Source organism: Jatropha curcas, chromosome 2 (genome assembly GCF_041381405.1).
Source record: "Jatropha curcas cultivar XTBG-Jc1 chromosome 2, XTBG_Jcur_1.0, whole genome shotgun sequence".
NCBI classification, from domain to species: domain Eukaryota; kingdom Viridiplantae; phylum Streptophyta; class Magnoliopsida; order Malpighiales; family Euphorbiaceae; genus Jatropha; species Jatropha curcas.
The window spans coordinates 26780826-26804091 of record NC_143152.1 but is presented as its reverse complement, the minus strand read 5'-3'; the positions used below and the strand labels follow the sequence as shown (position 1 = coordinate 26804091).

Sequence of the window (23266 nt, the reverse complement as noted above, 5' to 3'; positions counted from 1 at the left end):
AATACTATTTATCAGTAATTCATTTGCTGATTACTTCACTAGAACTCTAATCTATTCAATCAATTTGAATTAATTAATAAAATTAAATTTAAGATAAATAAAAATATGATTTGTCGGACCAATGGGTCAAACCTGGTTTTCGGAATAGTACTTTATAGTAACTGAATGACATGTAACGCTATTTTTTAAAAAGGAAATTGCATCGCATCACATTATCTTTCAATTTTCAACCTTCTCGCCTTCTTGGTGTGAAAGCAACAACCCACCTTCTTGCTCTTCTTCTACCACTCAACACTACTGCCCAACAAAAATAGCATTCAAATCCAAATCCTGCGCCCGCCTCTCTCTCTCTCTCTATCATTAATTCTCTTTACACCATACCTCTACTGATGATTTGCCACGTTATATAAAATAAAATTTGAAAAAGAAAGAAAGAAAGAAAGAGATCATCCTTTTAATACAAAACCTCTCTCTTTCTTCTTAATTTCTCACTCCCTTTCTCTCCCTCCTTCCCTCTTTCCCAACTAAACAAATAACTAAGCAATGCCCAGCTCAAACAGCAGAACAGCAACTCCTTCTGGTTGTTTTTCAAGCATAGCTCGCCTCCTTCTTTGCAAAGGTAGCCTCCAAACACACCCTTCAGATCAAATTACAGATCATGTTCATAATACAGCAACAGAGTTCAAAAATCTAAATGAAGCATCAAAGCATGACCAAGTCAACTTTAAAGTCAAAGTTGAAGCTTCAGCCGCTGCAGCTACTCCAGGTCCAGGAGTAGTAGCCAGGTTGATGGGCTTAGATTCTTTACCGGATACTAATCGGATTCCAACAAATGGAAACACTGTTACGCGTAGTCGGTCAGTGAATTTTATGGATTATTTGTTTGAATTTGATTTATCACAAGCTCATCATCGTAGAGTAAAAACGTCCCTGTCGTTTCGCGACGTACCGACATTACAGAATCAGAAGAATAATGACTTCTTTCTTCTTTATTTGGATAATATAGAGAAAACCAAGAAAACTCGACCTAATAAATTTAGAAAAGCTGAAGTGGGTCTTGAAGAGAGCAACAAGAAAGAAGAGAAAGGAGCAGTAGATGTAAGGAAGGAAAAGAAAAATCAAAGAAACAACAATTTGAAGATTTCTAAGTTGAAGGATGAGCCAAGAAAGCAAGTCATGCACGATAATAAACAGTTTTCAAGACCTGGTAGTTGTAAAGGAGGTCAAGTTTCTTCTGGGTTTGTTTCGCCTAAAAAAGTTAAAGATCGTAGAGTTCCCAAAGGAAAATCAAAATGTGCAGTAAAGCCAATCAACCAGAAGGAGGTGCTGGTTGAATCGAAGCTAATGAAGAAAATCAAGAAACAACGTGCAATGAAAGATTTACAGTGTTATTCTGAGTGTAGTTCAGATGATTCAAGTCCAGTTTCTGTTCTTGATCTTGACGAATTTCCTATTTATGATGATCAAACTTCTTTATCACCAGGTACTCACTCTACCAAATTTCCTGTTCTCTGCTTAGTCTTTTTCTTCAATTTTCTTAGCTAATTGAATTCTGATTCTTAATTAATTTTGCTAAGCAGATTGTACAATTGGTCATCAAAATTCAAACCCAGAGAAGAAATTTCCACCCAAAGCGACTGACTTTGAGTACTGTTTTTCACATCCTGCTCGCTTATTAAACACTTGTGATAATGCTACCAAGTATTACACAGAAGTAGTAAGAGAGCTGTGCAAGTTGACAGAGGAAGATATGAAAGAGTCAAAATGGGTTTCAGAAAATGTGTTGCAGTTGGAGAGTTTTGAAGAGATGTGTCTGGATTTTGGGCAACAAATTCTGGATGTACTTGTAAAGCAATTAGTAGAAGAACTTGTTGGATTCCATAATTGAAGATTGAAATTGAATTACTTATTTCAGTGATTGATAGAAAGTGTTAAAAAAAATGTATATCCTGTAACACTGAGCAGAGTCCTTTTATTGTTTTTGTGTATTTGAGTTGTACCAGTTACTTTTTACAAATGGTTACTAAAATCATATATCAACATATTATTTTGTTTTAATAAAATTTTTTATATTTACCTACACCTGGTGTATGAAAGAACTCATATACCATACCAATCAAAATACAAAGTTTTAAGAAAATATTATTATTTTATTTTTTTGGGTAAAAAATATAATCGTTCAACTGTTTGTGATTAGTTTATTGTGTAGGTAAATCTTTCCCTCCCTACTCCAATTACCTCTCACCTCTCTTTCTCTAACAAAATCTCTGATCACATGTAAGTCATCTAGTTAATATTACTGAATAAAACTTGAGAAGTAAACAATTAAAAATTACATAACCATACCAACTGATTTAGTGGTACTTTTAATAAATAAGACACAAAGTATGCAATGTGAAAGGAGTTAGCCGCTTTGGGGTGGATAAGTGCAGTGTCTGCACAAGGGAAGCAGAAAGGATTTTTAAGGTCAGAGTCAGACTGAGAAAATGAGAACGTGTGTTTTTTATATACCAAGGAAACTTTTGTTTTGGAGTATTAAAATTATAAGACACTCCGTGTCAAACGCGCAAGAAGTGGAATGTCAAAGCAAGGTCTATTAAAGTAGAAAGAAGCTTGGGATGATGGCAGAGACTCTGTCTTAATTAGATGGAAAAGAGTGTTAAAAATGGGAAAATGATAACTAGTGTAAACATCAAACATGTGATTAACTTCTCAGTTATTTAAATAATAATTATTAATAGAATGTATATTGAACTAAGAATCAAGTTATCAAACCCACCCAGATTAACTCGGAGAACCGGATTTAACACCAAATCGATTTTACTTTTGAACCATTTAAGAAAAAGAGCTGGATTGAACTAATTAATCTATTGTTGAACCAGATGACATCCATAGACCTGGTTGATCCAGACTGATCTTTTGATATTTTTAATTATTTTTTATTATATTGTAATTATTTAATTAAATATATATTATCAATATTTTTTAGCCCACTAATACAATTGACCGGCCAATTAAATCAATAATCCATCCACCCGGTTTTTCATTCAGATCAAAGTTCGGGTTGGATTTCGTAACATTGCCATGAATAACCATTCCTAAAATACCCCACATATATATATATATATATATATATATATATATATATATATATATATATATATATATATATATATATATATATATATATATATATATATATATATATATTAAGAATTTCTTTCTCAAGATATAAACCACTTTGTAACTATTAAATTTTTAAAATTTAAAATTTAAAAATTTTTAGAGTTTTTTATCTCTATATATAAATATCCGTATTCAAAAATTTTCTTTCACAATGGCTTTATTATTTTTTTTTTTTTATTGCCTCTTTCAATTATTTTGCTTTCAATTCTTTGTGTTTTTTTGATTATGTTGTATTTATTTATTTATTTTTGATATATATGTTATTGTTGTTTTCAGATTTTAAATAGCAAAAGTATGACAATATTAACTCTCTAATCTAGATATATCACCATCTTTTCCGACTGAGGTGATTAACTCTTCAATCTCTTTTTTTCATTCTTTTTCTTTTTCTATTTATTGAAGGAACTTTTTATGAATTTCTCTGTTTTTTTAATTATTTGCATATCATCTTCCTTTGTATTTAAAAATACAATAGGAGAACACATAGAGTCAATATTAATTATTTACTTTATACTTTTTCACAAAATAATATTTTATCTTCTTAATCTTTATATTTTGGAATATAACATTTTTAAAGATTTTGATATTTTTGGTTATTATTTATCACTCTCATATAATTATTATTTATTATTTAGAAGTATAAGCATTCTTTCATAAAAAAAAACAATAAGTATAAGCATTCTATTTTTTTTAAAAAAAAATTACTGAAATTTTTTTTTTTTTTTACTATTTAACTGCATATTATGGTTTTTATATATATATATATATAATTTAAACCTAAAAATTAGGTTTTTTAAAATTTTAAAAATTTTGAATTCAAAATTTTTAAATAAAAATAAAAATAAAAATAGTAAAGACTTTGTTTTGTGTAAAACTTTCTATTTTTAATCTACTTAAGTTATATATATTAAATTAAACTAAAATAAATTTTTACTTGGAATTATTATATAATAATTTTTAATGTTTCTATATTTTCTATGCTTTGTAATAATTAAATTATAAATAATATTTATCTATATATTATCCATATTAAATTATTTGAATCGTAAAAATTTTATAGATTTATCTACGATGATTTATGGTGCTTAAATTGTTTAAATTATCTATACAAATTACCTAATCAGGATATTAAATTTTATAATTAATTAAATTATTAAAATCTATGTAATATGCTAATTTAATAATGCAATGTGTGGGAAAATAGATATTTTAATAATATATTAAATACAATTTATAAAATATAATATAAAATAATAAAGCAATCAACTTGTGTAAAGCGCAGACCTTCAACTAGTTTAGGAGTAAATCAAAAGCATTTTATTGAAAATGAAAAATTCAAAGATATATATCTATAAATTGTAATAGTTTTTCATGGTATTCTTTTTTTAATCTTTAATTAAAATAAAATGCGAAATATTTGAGATCTAATAAGTAATACTATCTTGAATTTTAGGATTTATTACGGTTGTACCTTATTTTTAAACTTTTGATAATTTTTCTACTTTTCTTTTACTTCTATCGCATGGCATAAGAAAACCTTATTTAGTATCTGTCTCCTATTTTAGGTTGACAAGGCCGACGGAGGAATTGCAGACTACATGAAATTAATAATATATTGTGGGCCTCACCAGGCCTTACTATATGAGATAGTAAGGCCTCATGTTTCTTAATGGGCTCCAAATCCAAGCTTAACAAACCGAGCTAAAAAACCGAAGTTGATTTACATAAACAATAATAATAATAAAAAATAACTTGATAAAACCAAAAGTTGGAGCCTCTTCTTTCTTGAAACCTCAAAATTTCTTATTCAAATGACCATGAAAATTTTTAAAATTTTCTCAAAAAATTAAACCTTTTAAAAAATATTAAAAGTTTATTTTTAATTTATTTCTCATTGTTAATTGGTTTATTTGCCTAATTGTAAACTTTATAATTCTGAAAGAATTTATGACATTTTTAAATGATTTTAAAAATTAATATTTTGGATTTTTTTTAAATAGTTACTTTTCACATGCTAGTCAACAAATTGGTTACTTTTCCTTTTTTTTTTTTTTTTCATTTTGCCTAGAGATATAAACTAATCAATTACATAATATGAAACGTCCAATAATTTGCACCTGATTGGTCTTTTCACTTGTATGAGAAATAGGAGATTTCGAGTTTGAGTCCTCTCGACCACAGTTGCTTTTACCAATTTGATGAGTTAAGGGAAGAATTATTCCATGCTGCATAGACCGCAATGTTATTCAATTCATAAAAGCCAATAAAAAATACTTACGATAATTTAGTACTCTTTTCTGTAAGTCTATTCCCTATACTTAATAGAAAATCCAAAAGTAAATAACATTAAAAGCTACGAGGAGTGCAATTTAATAATTTCCAACTTTTGGTTGCAGATTATTCAAAGATTAAAAGGAAAAACAAATGATGAGAGATGGGAAATTGGGAAATATGTCAATAGGGCAGGTTAGAGAGAGAGAAAATTAATTCAACCGACCAAGTCCAATAACCTTTGACTTGTGTTTTATTTTGTGTTTACCGAATAACCAGCAACTTCCTTCCTAGTTCCTATAGTTTCTTATTCAATTACGGTCAAAATTAACCAAACCTAAATCATACCACGTCAGCAGCTATCGTTCCCACGTACCCATTTATATATATAAGGATTAATTATTATTTAATTCCTAGAGTTTAGTGGGTTATACAAAGGTGGAACTAGGGGTTTTAATCTACAATAGTATTTAAAAAGATAATAATGTAGCGAAAATCAATAAATATAATTAACTAAATCAATTCTTTCAAAAAAAAAAAAAAAAAAACGTAACTAACTGAATCAATAAATTTGCTTACATATTCCATACCTTTGTTTTAAACTAAAATTTAAATTCTGAAAAAAATATTATAATATTAAAGAAATAGTAAACGATTCATATTATTTTTTTTTAAAAAATGGAATGTATAAAGAGAAACAAACTCAGTCATATATCAAATTTATTTTTTTCTTTTTTTTTTTTAAATTCTGTCAGTGCGGTGATTATAATATTTCTTTCTATAAATAAATGATTATAAAAAAATTTGCAATAAGAAGGTTAAAAAAATTTTAGAATTTAACAAAAAAGCTTATAAGGCAAATTTCTACTTCAAAATTTGGGGTCAATTATATAAAACTAAAATATCATATTTATTCTTTTAAAAAATCATATTTATTGAATTAGTTACATATTTATGTTAACAGAAAGTTAAATAAATAAAAATTGAATGGAATATTGGAGGCGAGGTGGCTAGGGGTGAGCATTCCATTTGATCAATTCGATTAATTCGATCAATTTAATCAATTCGATTCGGTTAATGAATGTTCGATTAAAGGTTCGGCTAAAAGTTAATAAAATTAACCGACTCTCAAAACTATGCCATTTTAATTATTAAGCAGATAATAAAATTAAAAATTTAAAAATTTTAATTTTTTATTTTGATTAAGTAGTGATTAGTAATTTTCATTAATTTTTATTTCGGTTAAAGTAGGTTAATCACAAATTTTAATTAAATCCATCAGTTAATTAGATTTTCATTTTCTTTAATTTCGATTCGTTAATTATCAAAAGTAATTAAGCCAAAACGGTTTGATTAAGTTCAGTTAAATAAAAAAAAGTTCAGCTAATATACTTTGATTAAAAATATTACTCAAATTAATAAAATTGGCTGAATACTCACTTTTCGGTGGCCACAGCTCACTTGGAGCCCAATAGTGCTCTGCCCTTAACTATAATTATACTATTAAAAACATCAACTTTCAATATTCAATTATCTAGTCTTTGGCTTATATTTTTGTTAAACCAGTAAATTCATCCATTTAAATTTTATTTTAACTTTTTCTTAATTAAAGTAGATTTAATAATAAAAAATGCAAAAAAACAAATAATTCAAATATAAAAGAACAACGCAATTAAAAACACACGGTTCAAGTTTTATATATCCATACATGAAAATAAAAGAAGATTGATTAAATATCTAGCTATTGAAGTGCAGCGGAAGCGATATCAAGAGTACAACTGGAGTTAAACCTCTTAGCCCCGTACCACGAATCTACCTTAGCAAAATGTGAAGAAGAACAGAGAGTTGGAGAGAGAGAGAGCGCCAAGTTTTTTTTTTGATAGTGTGTTGTGAGAACATGTTCTGCCTTAGCAAGACATGGAAGAGAAATGTGCATGCTTGTACTTTATATGTAAACTAATATCAATAAATAGAATATTTACGGATGTTTATTAACAAACTCGTTTAATATAACGGGTATTTAAAGATTTATATTTATTTTTATATCCGTAAATGTACATATAATAATTTTATTATGTAAATCAATTTATAACTATATATTTTTTCTAAAGAACCGCAGCGGAACAGAACAGTATCCTTAAATACTCCTAACATTTTCATCCCTAAATTTGAAGGATTTCATAATAATTTGCTGTTACCATATCGCTAATGAAAAGGAAGAAAAAGCGCGTTTCCATGGGCTGGGACCCACCAAATCGTGATCCTGCTAGCGTCACTTGTGACGGTTAATGAGAATTGCGTAGTGGTTGATTTGTAGGGCCTGAGGCCCATTTATTTTCAGCGATCGACATAATAACGCTCGCAAAAGAGGACCCAGCCTGTTGCCTATAATTTCCATAATACTAATTAATATAAATATAAATAAAAACACGTCTCATTGTGGCTTCTGCTGGGAAGGAACAAACGATTTCAGTTTTGATGGTAATGATGAATTTGTATTTGTAGGTCCACTCAATTATTTTGCTCTTCCAACCTACCAAAAGCAATTAAGGATTAGTGTTTGCATCTTGGATCCCTTTTATTTATCTTAACTAATCTTTTTGACCAAGTAATTTTTGAAACTATAAGCATGCATTAATGTAATTAAATGTACTTTTTTTATGTCCAATTACAAATTTTGGTAATGTTTGGTTAGAGTAAGTAGACCAGGGAAGTATATAAAGTGTTTGTATTTGATTTGTATTATCAATTCTATTTTCTCAAAGGTAGATCATCCAACTTCTCTTACACAAGGAAAATAAGTTCTTTAAGTATGGATAGAGAAATTGCACTTCCTTAGTTAAATGCTATGAATTTACTAATTTAATCTATTATCTAAGTTCACTCAAATTTATATTATGGATATCATTGCATTTGTAATTTGAGAGCAATTCACTTTCCAGAAAGTTGATTTGCACATTAAATACATACAAATTATATTTTATAAGAGATAATTTTCTTGAAAGTGTACTTCTTGGAAATTATATTTTCCCCGAAAAGTTAGTCATTTTAAACCAAACTAGAACTTTAATTTAAAAAGAAAAATGCAAGTCAAATATTTTATTTAGTGGGGTGTTAGGATTAAGTGCAAGGTCAAAATAACAATAAAAGATTTTCTTTTTTTTTTTTTTTTTTTATCACCGTCACTCAAAAGGGGAAAAAAAAAAATAAATCCAAGTCATATATACACATGTTTGGGTGGAGTTTTTCTTAACACTAAAACAATCAAATCCAAAGGCAAATTCTTAATTTACAGCTTCAATTGCAGTTTTTATAATACAATTAATATATAAAAATCCTTCCCATGTGGGTATCCTACGACTAGAAGTCAAAGTTTCGAGACGAAATGCATAGCGTGAGAAATGAAATTAACTTTTTATAGCATAATATACGTACATAGGGTACCAAAAGAAGGTACAAAGGCTGGATTCTCTGTAACTTACGTGTCCAATGACATGAACGCTCCAGCTCAGCTGTTTAGCAAAACATAGAACATTTAATTGACCAAACACCAACATTTGAACATGGACCAAATCTACTCTCTTATTTAATGTTTGACGCAGGACACTATACCCATTTCGGACAGAAATTCCTTTCTGGTTAAGTCTTGCTCTTTGATACACGCTTTGCTTTATATATATATATATATATATATGTATATAAATTAACCCTCCTCTTGTATTTCTAATTAAGGTGAAAGAAATATTCTTTTTCATTAGTTAAATCAGAAACATGTAATGCATGTACGTAGGATAAAGAATACAAAATGTGTCATGAAACGAAATTTAATTAGAGCATATTCGGTAAAATTAGCTATTTCGATAGTTGTTAACTGTTTTAATAGTATTTATCTGTTTAAGTAGCTTTTTATAAAAAGATAAACATTGCAAAGATTAATAATTATTTTATAAAATGTTACTTTAATATTTAAAAATTAATTTAAATACTATGTTACAGAACATTAAAAAAAATAGCTTTGACCAGCCAATAGTCTTAGAGTGAAGTCTATCAGAAGGATTTTTACTTAAATATTATTTAAGACTTAAGAATAAATATATAAATTTTGAAATTCCGTTTGAAATTTTGAATTTAAAATAATTAATCTGAAATCCGAGCTCAGAGTCATATGCGCGGTGGCTGTCGGTCACATGTAGTAGATATGAACTGGAAATCAAAATGTTCAACCAAGTTGGCTTCTTTACGCGTAAATGATGAGCTGGTTTAAGCACCACCACCAAAAATACATTCAGGCTCGTTGCCTGCCTATATATAGCTATATAATATACTCATACTCATTTATCTCAATCTATTCATTACTCACATGTTCGTCAATCATTATTTAAAAATTATTTCTCTTTATTTTTATTTTCACTAATTCTCTTTATTAAAAATGCACACCTCGTGGTTAAAGGAAAAAAAATATGTAGATTTATCTTTTTTAGCTATTTTTTTTAGACATTTGAGATTTAATTTTAAAATGAAAATAATAAAAAAAAAAAATGAAAGGAAAGAACTTGTAGATACTTAAAATGCATCAAGGTGAGGTAAGCGATGAAGCCAATGGTATCCAACGACAACAAATAGCCAACTCATTCTCTGATCTCATTTGGATGGTTTCGAAATTGAACCAGCTGTTTTATGATATAACAGTGTAAAACAATTCAAAGATATATGGATTTAGGGCAATAATTCAGGAAAAAGCTTAGCTACTTTTGATGTCATTTTAAGAAATTATCATACCTTTATTACTATTATTATTTTAGATACGTATTTCTATACTCAAGCCTAAGATAGTACGTATTTAGTCCTCCCAATTGTAACGACTCCTCAATCTTTAATCATTGAACTCCTGATAATATATGTAAAACTCACCTGAATCCCGATGCTATAATTACTCATGCAATTCTGCTAATGGAACTGCATGTTAGTTATTAGTTTAATTACTATTTTATCTCTTTTTCCTTAGTAAAAAGATGCTATAAAAACTTTATTTATTCCAAATATATTTACTAAAATAGTTTGATGTATGAATAATTTACATACCAAAAATACCAAAAAAAAAAAAAAAAATCAATGCTTCTGAAAAAAATATATTTAGTTCCAATAAGCATACATATGCTAAAATAATTACAATTGAACAATATGCTAAAATAAATTTTTATAAACTAGCACATATACTATTTCATGGATAAATAAATCAAATAATAACAATAATAAAATTAGACTTTGTGGTAACTGAACAAAATATATAAACATATACTTTCCAGTAGATAAAAAAAGTATACATGGTTAAGAAAGTCTCAACTAAATACGAGTATTGAATACTTCAAAAATTTTTCATGTTACAAGTTAATTAGCTAGTCTTAACAAGTGAAAGAGGCTGATTAACTTCATTGATTACATTGCATAAAAAGAAAATGGAGGAGGATGAGTGGCAATGGGACATAGGTGAAGTCGGGGACAGAAAATCATTTCTCAATCTCCATCTTCTCCTACAAAAAATCATCTCCCTGTAGCTGTAGGTTTAGTATCAGAATAATAGAAATAAAACAATTTCTCAAAATAATGCATTACATCCTACAATGTTCTCAAAGTGCATAGTTTCTAATAAATTGAAATTACAAGTCAGATCTGTGGTTTCAGTAGAAGTCAAAAAGTAACGTTGCATTGAACAATAGTATAAAAAGATACCATATTCAAACTCACAATCAGATTAACGGTTTCAATACATTGAAAACTATCTATTTATATCCTGTATTAGTTTTCTAAAATGTTCATAAATTACATTACAAAGATAAATACCTTCTTACAAGATATTATTTTGGTCATAACCTATAGTATCTTGCCTCAACTTACAATATAATTAAGATATTCCTAATTTTTCATTTCTCACTTTTTCTTTAATGTAACTGTTTAAAAAATAACAAAAAAAGAAATAATCATACATTACTCAATAAAATATAAACAACGAGTTACATAATCATATACGTATAAAATTTATAGTTCATCAATTAATAAACTTATAGTAATGCTCAAAAAAAAAAAAAAAAAAAAAAAAACAAACTTATAGTAAACAAATCATATGTTTGAAGCAACAGTTCTATCAACAAACATTTATCTTCCTCTTACGGAACCTCTGGCAGCTATACACACCTCTGAAGCTGTGTCACCGACATATATACTATTCAACGTTGTTGGAAATCTTAAATTATATTGACCTAATTAAGAAATTAATGCAGCTCATTAGCTCAACAACGGCTACACTTTTTACACCATTATATCAAATTAATCTTCCATGCAACTTCTTAATTAATGGTTTGAATATCCTCCTACCTATCAAGATGAACCAAAAATAAGGAAAAAAAAAAAAAAAGACTTAACACCAACAATATTTCTATATATGGCCTACCAATTCTATATCTAACTCTGACACTCCATCTCCAGAAGCACATTAGTCATGCACATTTTTTGACTTTTACCACAGTCTTGGTTTGAAAACTTCCTTACCAAGAAACAAGATATTATTATTTATCATCATCGTAGATTAATATTTCTAAAGAAATGGTTAATCTCTTGGTCAAAAAGATATGCATGTGGTACTTGTGGGCTGTTAATTACACCATTATTTAACTAAAACACCCATTGATTAAGTGATAATGGATGGTATGAACTGCCTAAACAAGAATTTTTGAACATCGAGCAACATATACAAAGCAATTTTGAAATAATTAGAAGTTCGTTGAGTTTGATTTACATATTAATTACTGCACACTATTATAAGCATATAAATGTGAGACAAAGTGAAAGTTGCAACACATGCACCATCCTAATGGAGTTGAGAGCCATTAAGGAGAATGGAGCATTAAAAAAAAAAACTGTATGCACCACAATGACCTTATTGCTTCCCACTCTGATAAGTAATAAAATCCCTATTGTTTGTTCATGATTTATATAAGAAAGTTATCTTTTAGCTTATAATCATGAAAGAAATTTCATGATTGAAAGATCATATAGTGAAAGCAAGAGCAAAATAAAGAAATATATATGATTTCTTCCAGTGGGCAAAAAAGAAAAGAAAGAGATGATAATGAAAGCATATATATATATATATATATAATTAAAGAACATTAACATATCCAAAATGAGAGTTCTAGAGACAAACCTCCTCTATCAAAAGCTAGCTTTCCCCTCTTTCTTCTTCCAAAACAATTAAAAAAACGTACACATGTTTAAATTTCTTCTCTTCTAAGCTTATTTAGAAGTGCTGTGATTAGTGCATCTCTCTTCTCTGCCCTAGCTTCTTCTCTTATCCTTCTTTGCTCTTCTCTTTCTCTCCATCTCCTATCCATCATTATCCTCTCGTTCTCTAATGCTTCCATAGTTTGTCTCCACTCCATCTCTTTCATCCTCCTCTCGTTTTCTCTCGCTTCAAATGCTTCTCTCCATTGCATTTCCATTTGCATTTGCTGTTTCATGAAATCCTCTAAAATCTCCTTCAAATTTTTACTATTTCCACTACTACTACTACCACTGCCAATATTTGCCATGCTTTTTCCCTTCTTCTTCTTTCTAATGCTTCCCTTCTCTCCCTCACTTTCTTCGTTATCATCCTCTTCGTCTGACGATAACTGCACCGCTTTCTTTTTAGACCCACCTGCTCCTCCTACTTCTGATTCCACCCAAAGCATTCTTTGCATTCTTGCAGTGAAAATCGCTTGCAGCTCGTTATAAAATGGAAATTGTTGTCGTAAAGATTCAGGTTCCATCGTTTCACATCCCTTAAAAACAGTTTAGTTTCAAATTAAAAAAAAAAATACATATAGGGTTTTTTACTTTTGTTTATTATGCATAGTTCAATCAATAATATATATTATATAAAGAGAAAAGGATTCTTGAAATTATAAGAAAATCATTAATTAAAACCGAATAATTACCTTGTATCGAGTAACGAGGTTTTTCCATTTGCACTTGCACTGCTCTGCGCTGCGATTATAACCCTTTTCTTTCATTTTATTAGAAATTACTTCCCAAAGGAGCTTATTTCTTTTAGTCTCCATGAAAGTTCGATCGAGTTCTGCACGGATCATCAAGAACTCCTTTGTTTCTTGAACACTCCATTGAGGAAACCTATCAGTGTCAACGTTAACACTGATGTGATGCTGATGTTGAAGTTGATGGTGTTGTTGATGATGATGATGATGTCCTTCCATTTAAATACAACCAACAAGAGAAATAATTGAGGTAAGGCAAAGAGAGATAAGAAAAAGAAGGGATCGATCAACAGATCAGAAGAAGGGAAAGGAAAAAGATAGAGAGAGAAAGAAGAGGAAAGATTTATACGAAGGTGGTGTGAACAGAAAAGGAAGTGTGAATCGTCAATATGAAAGAAATTAAAGAAACGAAAAAGAAAAAAAAGTAATATTATGGTATATTTTATGAAGCTGAGGTGTTAAAGAGAGCGTTTTTGTTATTCTTTCAGATGTAGAAGAAAACGAAATCAAAATAGAGCTTTCTTTCTTTCTTTCGCTCATTCTTTCTTTTTTTCTTTCTTCTGTACAGTCCCTTCCAGTCTTTATCTGTCTACGCGGAAACTCATTTCCTTCTCTCTCTCTCTATCTCTAGAATTCTTTTTTATTTTCCTTTATTTTATTTTTTTTTTATGCGTCGTCTCTATTTGTTCACATTACCATTGCGTTCTCTTGTCGTCAGGCTTACGGGAAATCTATGAAGTGGTGGGGCTTTATTCTCTGCAATCAGTTATATAAAACTTGCACTGCAAGCTACATTTATTAATGTTTATTTTTTTTATTATTTGTTATCGAAATATAAATTCGTGTGATCTGATTGATTTTCATATTGTAAAAAATATGGAGAATTCAGTAAATATAAGTGAAAGGTCTATTGCGTATCCTCCCTGTTTATTATACCTCCAATAAATATTGAATAAACATATAAAATTATTTTATTTTGAAGTGTCCTAATCTTATTATGATTTAAATTTTGGAATTATAATAAATGACCAATGTAATTCAGGAATAAATTAATATTTTTTAATAAAATTGAAAATATTAAATATGTAGTTTTAAAATAATTTATAGATATTCTTTATTTAATGTAAGCATGCTGAGACTGAGCTGTCATTTTATATTATTGCATGGAGTAGATTTTAAATTTTAATTGGAAGTATAATTTTATCACCCAGTATATCTATATATTACGTAAACTAAATTTATTTCTAATTTTGGCTCAAAATCTACCATTTGCAATATCAATACTTATAGGTTTTTTTTTTTAATTTAAAAAAAATATTAAATTTTTAATACCAAATTGATAAAATCTCTAGTGATTAATAGGTCTCAAGGTCTCAACACAAACGAGAATGCTAACCAGACCACACATGATTGATTAGAAAAGAAGCTCTTTATCCTATGAAATAAGCTAAATTTTATTAGTTTTTAGCTAATCTATTCCCTCCATATTCGTTTTAGGGTGATTATTGTTTTGTGTATTTTAAAGAGTAATAAATAATATTATTTCAATGTTATTTTTATTATCTTAGATAAAATATCTATCTTTATAAATTAATTTTGAGATAAAAGATAATTTGATTAAATTATTTTTAATTTTATTATAATTTACGAGAATTTATTTTTTTTTTATACCCATGCAAAAATCTTAAACTAAACAATTTATATTTTAAGAAATTGAGTAGTATTTATTAATAAAATTACAATAATGAGGTCCTATAGATTCCCAATATAATTTATGAATTTTAAAATGAGATAACATTTTCTTTTAAGTGCTTTTTTAGTATTTAAAAAAATGTAAAATTATCCGATTTTGAACTTTTAAAAATAACGAAATAAATCTTAGCATTAATTAAAATATCATAATTAATATATGATGTGAATAATATAAATTTGTTTGTTCAGTCATTGTCAACTTTTTTTTTTTTATTAATTTTTTGTGGAAGGGTGGATCTAGTAATTAAGGGATATGTCAACTTTGTTTGTGGAGTTGTACCTTTTGAACCGTGTAGACGGGACAAACAAAACAGGAGAAAGCTCAAATCGAGTCTGTACGTTGCAAAGCAAAGTAAAAATAAAGGTTTGGATTTCCCAAAATCTAAAAACTGGATTTACCTGATTATTTTTTTTTCTTTTTTTTAAGTAATTAAATTAATTAATTAATTTATCTTTCTGTGGGCTGATAGATTTCCTTTCTATTCTTTTCTTTTATTTTTTAACCCCACCACCCCACAATACGTTCAATAAAAAAAAAAAAAGAAATCCGTGTACGCGGTGTCCCACGTGTGGAAGCCCGCAGTCATAGTCCACGTGGCATACATGCAGATTAGATTACAAGTAGATGATAGGATCGGTTTGATAATGTATGGGCCCACTTCTCTTTGTGTTCACACCATCTGTTATGACCCATTATTGGCCCAAAGAATTGACCCCGTAACGCACCTCTAGATACAGAAAATAAAATTTGTTTCTAATTTCTCATTTTATATGTACTTACCATATTGAATGTTAATTTTATTATTCAACGGACTCTCTTGTCAATTATCCCTATTTACAATTACACCCTAATTTATTTTTAGAGTGCAATTGCATTCTAAAAGTTAATTATAACACCTTAAACTTGTCAATTTATTGCAATTGCATCCTAGAAGTAAATTAAAGTTGGAATTTTGATTAAAACAATATAAAAGAATGAACTGTTAAGAATTAATCTCAAATAATTCCACAATAATAACCTAGATCGTGCAAACCACTAGATTCAACAAAATAGATTGAATAAGAAAAGGTTGCGTACCTGACATCGTTGTTCGTCGATCTTGATGTATAGAATTAGGTTTGCAGCCTTCCAGAGAATTGAAGAATCGATTTAGCGGAAGCAATACGAAAGGAACGTAAAACTGAATCGTATTCAACTCCTCTGGGGACCACGACCTTTATATACCTGTAGGGTTAGTACAATTCAATTAATCTCAAATAATTCCACAATAATAACCTAGATCGTGCAAACCACTAGATTCAACAAAATAGATTGAATAAGAAAAGGTTGCGTACCTGACATCGTTGTTCGTCGATCTTGATGTATAGAATTAGGTTTGCAGCCTTCCAGAGAATTGAAGAATCGATTTAGCGGAAGCAATACGAAAGGAACGTAAAACTGAATCGTATTCAACTCCTCTGGGGACCACGACCTTTATATACCTGTAGGGTTAGTACAATTCCTATTTCGGTCCTTTAACGAAATAGGAATTATATAATGGTCTCTACACTTAATATCTATAATTAGTTGATACCTCAATAGTCAATTATTCACAATCAAGACCACATTTGAAATTGACTTTACAATTGGACTGCTGTACATATTTAATTTTACATATTAAGCCCACAATAGAAAATTAAATCCAACAATCTCCCACTTGGGCGAACATATGTTAAATAAAATACATACACCAAAATGAGCTCAACAAACGCAGTCATACAAGGTATCCAAAAACAATCTCGTCCATTAGTTATATTGATAAAGAGCTGAAGAAACATTCGCCATATATCTCATGACTAAGTTCATCATCAATTACATTACCAATATCCCTAAATGACATAGATTCATTATAGAAGTGTAGCATGAAAACTACATGCAATGTGATCATCATGTCTGTTTCCAACTGGTCACCAACAAAAGTGAGATCAAACAAAACAATAATAATAATACAGAGTGTAACCATCAACCAAAATGAGTACTCAACAAAATTTCATAATAAAACATATCCAAAACAAAATAGAGCATTCAAAAAACATAATGTATACATAAAGAGCAAACTCCCACTAAAACTAGACAGTCTCAAACAAAACGATACCCATATGAGCGGTGTGCTCATGGAAAACTTTCGGTATCACTGCCTTTGTAAGCGGATCCGCAATCATAGAGTTTGTTCCAATATGCTCTAAGGATATCTGTCCACTCTGTACCCTCTCCTTCACAGCCAAGAACTTAATCTCAATGTGTTTTGATCGAGAAGAGCTCCTGTTGTTGTTGGAGAATAAAACGGCTGACCTGCTGTCACAATACAACTTCAGTGGTCTTTCTATTCCACCTACTACACGCAGCCCAGTGACAAGGTTTCTCAACCAAATAGCTTGATTGGATGCCTCATAAGATGCTACAAATTCAGCTTCCATGGTGGAGGTTGCTACTAGAGTTTGTTTCACACTCTTCCAAGAAATAGCACCACCAGCCAATAGAAAAATGTAGCCAGATGTGGATTTTCTACTGTCTTGGCATCCAGCGAAATCAGAATCAGTATACCCAATGATCTCAAGCTGATCTGATCTCCTATATGTGAGCATATGTCCCTTAGTCCTCTGAAGATATCTCATGACTCTTTTGGCTGCTTTCCAATGATCCATTCCTGGATTGCTGAGATATCTACCTAACATGCCAACTATAAAAGAAATGTCTGGACGAGTACAAACTTGAACATACATAAGACTTCCTACAGCTGACGCATAAGGAACCTTTTGCATTTCCTGAATTTCAAGTTCACTCTTTGGACACTGTTGATTACTAAATTTATCACCTTTTGCAATAGGGGTATCCAATGGTCTAGAATTCTGCATACTAAATCTCTTGAGCACTTTATCAATATAGCTCTTTTGTGATAATCCAAGAATACCTCAAGAACGGTCTCGATGTATCTGAATCCCTAAAACAAAAGAAGCTTCACCTAAATCTTTCATCTCAAAATGCTTTGAAAGAAAAACTTTGGTTTCATGCAGCAAGACTTTACAATTAGTAGCAAGAAGTATGTCATCCACATATAAGACCAAAAAGATAAACCTACTCCCACTGAACTTATGGTACACACAATTTTCAACAGCATTTGCCTCAAAGTCAAACGAGACAATTACTTGGTTGAACTTAAAGTACCATTGACGAGAAGCTTGCTTGAGTCCATAAATGGATTTCTTTAATTTGCATACCAGATGTTTTGGATCTCCAATTACAAAATTTTCTGGTTGCACCATATATATTGTTTCATCAATGTCGCCATTGAGAAACGCAGTCTTAACATCCATTTGATGAAGCTCAAGATCAAGATTTGCAACTAAGGCCATGATTGTCCTAAAAGAATCCTTCGAAGAAACTGGAGAGAAGGTTTCTTTATAGTCAATCCCTTCCTTTTGAGTAAAGCCTTTTGCTACAAGACGTGCTTTATATCTTTCCACATTACCTTGAGAATCCCTTTTGGTTTTAAATATCCATTTGCAACCAATGGGTTTCTTTCCTTCAGGTAATTGAACAAGATCCCAAACTTGATTGTCTTGCATAGACTTATACTCTTCGTTCATTGCCTCAATCCACTTATGAGAGTCAGAACTCTGCATGGCATGATAGAAACTAACTGGATCATCATCTATCATGTCTACAGTATCCTCATGTTCTTGAAGAAACACTATATAATCATCTGGAATAGCACTTCTTCTCTCCCTAGTAGATCTCCTCAAAGGCATTTGAACAGGCTCTAATTCTTGAGGTTGTTGAATTTGTTCTTGAGGAAGAATAGTATTATCTTGAATTGGATCTTGAATAGCTATAGGAGCAACTGGAGTCTATACGCTATCAGAAACAACAAAAGGAATGAGAACCGAATCATCCTTACTTGGTTCCTCTTCAAAGACAATGTTTCTTTCTTTATTTCTCCCTCCAAAATCAACATCCTCAAAAAATGTTGCAATTCTCGTTTCAAAAAAAGTTCTGGAAGTAGGATTATAAAACTTGTAACCCCTAGACCGCTCAGAATATCCAACAAAGTAGCTGCTGATAGTTTTGGAGTCCAGTTTTGTTTCATTCGGCTTGTAAGGCCTTGCTTCAGCTGGACATCCCCAAACATGAAGATGCTTTAGACTAGGCTTACGTCCAGTCCAAAGTTCATAAGGTGTTTTAGCAACTGCTTTAGATGGAATCCTATTGAGAAGATAAGCTGCTGTCTTTAATGCTTCACCCCATAGAGACTTTGGTAAAGTAGAATGACTAATCATACTCCTTACCATATCCATAAGAGTCCTATTACGTCTCTCAAATACACCATTCATGTTGGGTGTACCAGGCATTGTATATTGAGGGACAATTCCACATTCCTGTAGGAAGAGCGCAAAAGGTCCTGGACGTTGTTCGCCTGAACCGTCATATTTACCATAATATTCACCACCACGGTCAGATCAAACAGATTTAATCTTCTTTCCTAGTTGATTTTCAACTTCGGCTTTATAAGATTTGAACACGTCCAAAGACTCAGATTTTTCATGAATGAGATATAAGTAACCATAACGAGAATAGTCATCAATGAATGATATAAAATATCTTTGGCCATTTCTAGCTACAATATGGAATGGACCGCAAATATCTGTATGAATCAGTTCTAAAACATTGGATGACCGAATGGCATCTAGTCTCTTTTGTTTAGTCTGTTTTCCTTTAATACACTCAATACAAGAATCCAAACCTGTGTAATCAAGTGTATCTAAGATACCATCAGAAACAAGACGCTCAATTCTTGATTTGGATACATGACCCAAACGTCTATGCCAAAGTACAGTTGAGTTATCAATATTCAACTTTCTTTTGGTACCTCTTGTAGTAACATGCAGGGATTCATGATAACTAGTATCAATGTCTAACATATATAGATTATCACATTCATTCAAGCAACCAGTACCCAAAACTTTTGAATTCATAGATAAAGTAAATACACTGTCTCCAAAAGAACAATGAAAACCAGATTTGTCCAAAAAGGAAACAGAAATCAAATTCCTTCTAAAAGAGGGAATAACAAAAGTATCTATAAGATTCAAAAAATAACCAGTACTTAAACATAATCTAAAATGTCCAATTGCCTCTACTTCAACCAGATCACCATTTCCCACATAGACGTATCTTTCACCGTCAGTTGGCTTTCTGTAGTTGAGGCAGCCCTGCAATGAAACACTTATATGAGCGGTAGCACCAGAATCCATCCAATAAGTGTTTTTAGGAGCTAAAGTTAAATTAACTTCACAACAGACTAAAACAAGGCACTTACCCTTCTTTGCAAGCCAAATAGCAAATTTAGGACAGTCCTTTCTCAAGTGATCCGTCTTTCCACAAAAGAAGCATTTTGGCACATAAGGCTTCTTTTGTACTGGATCTACAGCAGTAGCAGCAGCAGGTTTCTCAATAGCCTTTTCAACAGTCTTTGCAAAAGGCCTCTTTCTTTTCTTGTTCTTGCCCTTCCCAGCTGAAGAAACAAAATGAGCACTCTCTCTTTTGTTAGAATTCATCTTTTCCTCCTCATCAACACAATGAGAAATGAGCTCGTTAAGAGTCCATTTATTCGATTGACAATTATAGGAAGTCCTAATTTGTCCATACTGAGAAGGAAGAGAATTCATAACCATATGGACTAAAAGGTCATCTGGTAAAGCCATACCCAGCGCCTTCAGTCTCTTTGAAATCTGAGACATGCTAAGAATATGCTCCCGAACACCACCATTGCCAGCAAACTTCATGGAGGTTAATTTTCCTAAAAGTGTTCCCACTTCGGCTTTGTCATTCTTGACATAAGCCCTCTCCAGCTCGGCAAGATAGTTTTGAGCATTGTTCTTTTCAGCTGAGACAGAGTCTCGAACATGTTCTGGGACTCCTTTCTGCATGATCATCAGACCTAAGCGATTAGAACGCTCCCACTTCTCATACTGAACCCTTTGAACATCAGTGCTCGTATCAGTAAGAGGAGCAGGTTCGTCCATCCTGAATGCAAGATCCAAATCCATACAGCCCAGAAAGATCATAATGTCTGATTTCCAAGACTCAAAATTTGATCCCTCAAGTTTAGGGACACAATCAGGATTAAATGACATGTTAGCTGACATCAGAGAAAATAAACAAATAGACAAGTATAAGCTCACAATCCACAAATGAAACAATTCACATAAGTAGAGATCAAAAAATGGAAATAAGATACAGACACAACATTAACATTCTCATCTTTGGATGTAAAACATTAACTTGTAATAAGTATCTCAACGCAGCAATCAAATATTGATAACATAGTCCTGACAAATAATAAATCTTCCTTTGGGCCGATATATTATTGTCATGGAAAATAATCAAACAATTATCACATACTTATTGCCAAACATGTATTCAAAACTCAACCAGATAGTAACCTTCCTTTGGGCCGATTAACTATCCGCAACGAATTCTAATACACCTGTCTAATATTCTAAAATAAATCAATTCAAGCAATAGAGGTCACTTTGGTGACTTATGGATCAAATCAATTTATTTTAACAAATATCAAACACAATAGGGACTTAATCACTCCCAAAATTTAATCTCAAGTCGACAAATCAAATCATTTAATTGTAATTAAAACAAAACAATTGCAATTAAATGAATTGATTGTCTAAATATTTAATAATCTAAAATTATTTAGCCCAAAAATATATATATATATATATATATATATATATATATATATATATATAATCTAGTCTTTAAGTCACTAAATTAGAGACTAAGTTATAAAATTGGACTAAATAAATTTGAATAAATAAAGTTCGGAGGTCTAATTTAATTAAATATATGTTTATGGGTCTATACGAAAAAAAAAACAGAAAATTAGGGGGCCTAATCTGAAGTTACAGAAATTAGGGGCCTAATCTGAAGTTACAGAAAAATTAGGGGCCTAATCTGAAAAAATAAAAAATTAAGGACCTAATCTAAAATTTTTCAGGGACCTAACCGTTATTTTCCATCCCTAACCCTAAAAACCAAAAACGATTAAGGAGGAAAATAACAGGTGCCGCCGACTTCTTTTTTTTTATTTTTTTTTTTTTATTAAACAAAACCCTCAATCCGTAAACAGTAGGGTAAACAAATAATAATAATAATAATAATAATAAACATACGAAAATCAATCTAAAATCTAGCAATTATGCACAAGGCTCTGATACCACTTGTTAAGAATTAATCTCAAATAATTCCACAATAATAACCTAGATCGTGCAAACCACTAGATTCAACAAAATAGATTGAATAAGAAAAGGTTGCGTACCTGACATCGTTGTTCGTCGATCTTGATGTATAGAATTAGGTTTGCAGCCTTCCAGAGAATTGAAGAATCGATTTAGCGGAAGCAATACGAAAGGAACGTAAAACTGAATCGTATTCAACTCCTCTGGGGACCACGACCTTTATATACCTGTAGGGTTAGTACAATTCCTATTTCGGTCCTTTAACGAAATAGGAATTATATAATGGTCTCTACACTTAATATCTATAATTAGTTGATACCTCAATAGTCAATTATTCACAATCAAGACCACATTTGAAATTGACTTTACAATTGGACTGCTGTACATATTTAATTTTACATATTAAGCCCACAATAGAAAATTAAATCCAACATGAACTTCATACCCAAGTATTTAAACAATAAATAATAAATTCAAACCCAAATATTCATATAATAAATAAAATCAAGATTGAGTATTTGAATTTAAAATTGAATCAATTTTCAGATGCAAAAATAATGAGTTAGATATTAATTCAAATCAGGATGTAATTGCAACTAATTAATAAGTTTAAGGTGCCAATAGTACAAAAATCGATTTAGAACGAAATTACAACTACTCGAAAAGTTCGGGTGAAATTAAAAATTAAAACTTTTATTTCTATAGAATTAGAGTGCAAAAAAATTTCATCCTGA

General features: G+C 30.3%; 3 protein-coding genes across 6 annotated transcripts; 1 reads left to right on the top strand and 2 right to left on the bottom strand.

Moving 5' to 3' along the window:
• The first annotated feature begins 224 nt into the window (after positions 1–224).
• Positions 225–2080, top strand: ACI1 (ALC-interacting protein 1). Its single transcript, XM_012232449.4, has 2 exons — positions 225–1483; positions 1581–2080. Exons 1-2 carry the CDS (start codon positions 544–546, stop codon positions 1886–1888), a joined length of 1248 nt encoding a protein of 415 aa, XP_012087839.1. The 5' UTR covers positions 225–543; the 3' UTR covers positions 1889–2080.
• Positions 2081–10727: 8647 nt separating this feature from the next.
• Positions 10728–14044, bottom strand: LOC105646582 (trihelix transcription factor GT-3b). 4 transcript variants are annotated; one of them, XR_005176969.2, is made up of 3 exons: positions 13431–14044; positions 12659–13274; positions 10728–11714 (listed from the first exon to the last, which is right to left on the bottom strand). XR_005176969.2 is itself a non-coding variant. In XM_037635519.2 (2 exons), the coding sequence occupies exons 1-2, from the start codon at positions 13704–13706 to the stop codon at positions 12726–12728; spliced, it is 825 nt and encodes a 274-aa protein (XP_037491447.1). In that variant the 5' UTR covers positions 13707–14044; the 3' UTR covers positions 12611–12725. The 4 variants fall into 4 exon arrangements, 1 of the variants encoding a protein (XP_037491447.1); XR_005176967.2 differs by having other exon boundaries at positions 10737–11012; XR_005176966.2 differs by having other exon boundaries at positions 10738–11006.
• A 6389-nt stretch (positions 14045–20433) lies between these two features.
• Positions 20434–22958, bottom strand: LOC149498497 (uncharacterized). Its single transcript, XM_089718347.1, has 3 exons — positions 22613–22958; positions 20597–21418; positions 20434–20489 (listed from the first exon to the last, which is right to left on the bottom strand). Exons 1-3 carry the CDS (start codon positions 22617–22619, stop codon positions 20461–20463), a joined length of 858 nt encoding a protein of 285 aa, XP_089574473.1. The 5' UTR covers positions 22620–22958; the 3' UTR covers positions 20434–20460.
• Positions 22959–23266: the final 308 nt, after the last annotated feature.

Coding starts and splice junctions, on each gene's coding strand:
- ACI1 (XM_012232449.4), top strand. CDS start 544: ATGCCCAGCTCAAACAGCAGAACAGCAACTCCTTCTGGTTGTTTTTCA. Junction 1,484..1,580: donor TCAAACTTCTTTATCACCAG/GTACTCACTCTA, acceptor TTTGCTAAGCAG/ATTGTACAATTGGTCATCAA.
- LOC105646582 (XM_037635519.2), bottom strand. CDS start 13,706: ATGGAAGGACATCATCATCATCATCAACAACACCATCAACTTCAACAT. Junction 13,275..13,430: donor ACCTCGTTACTCGATACAAG/GTAATTATTCGG, acceptor ACTGTTTTTAAG/GGATGTGAAACGATGGAACC.
- LOC149498497 (XM_089718347.1), bottom strand. Junction 20,490..20,596: donor TATTTGGCTTGCAAAGAAGG/GTAAGTGCCTTG, acceptor GTTTCATTGCAG/GGCTGCCTCAACTACAGAAA.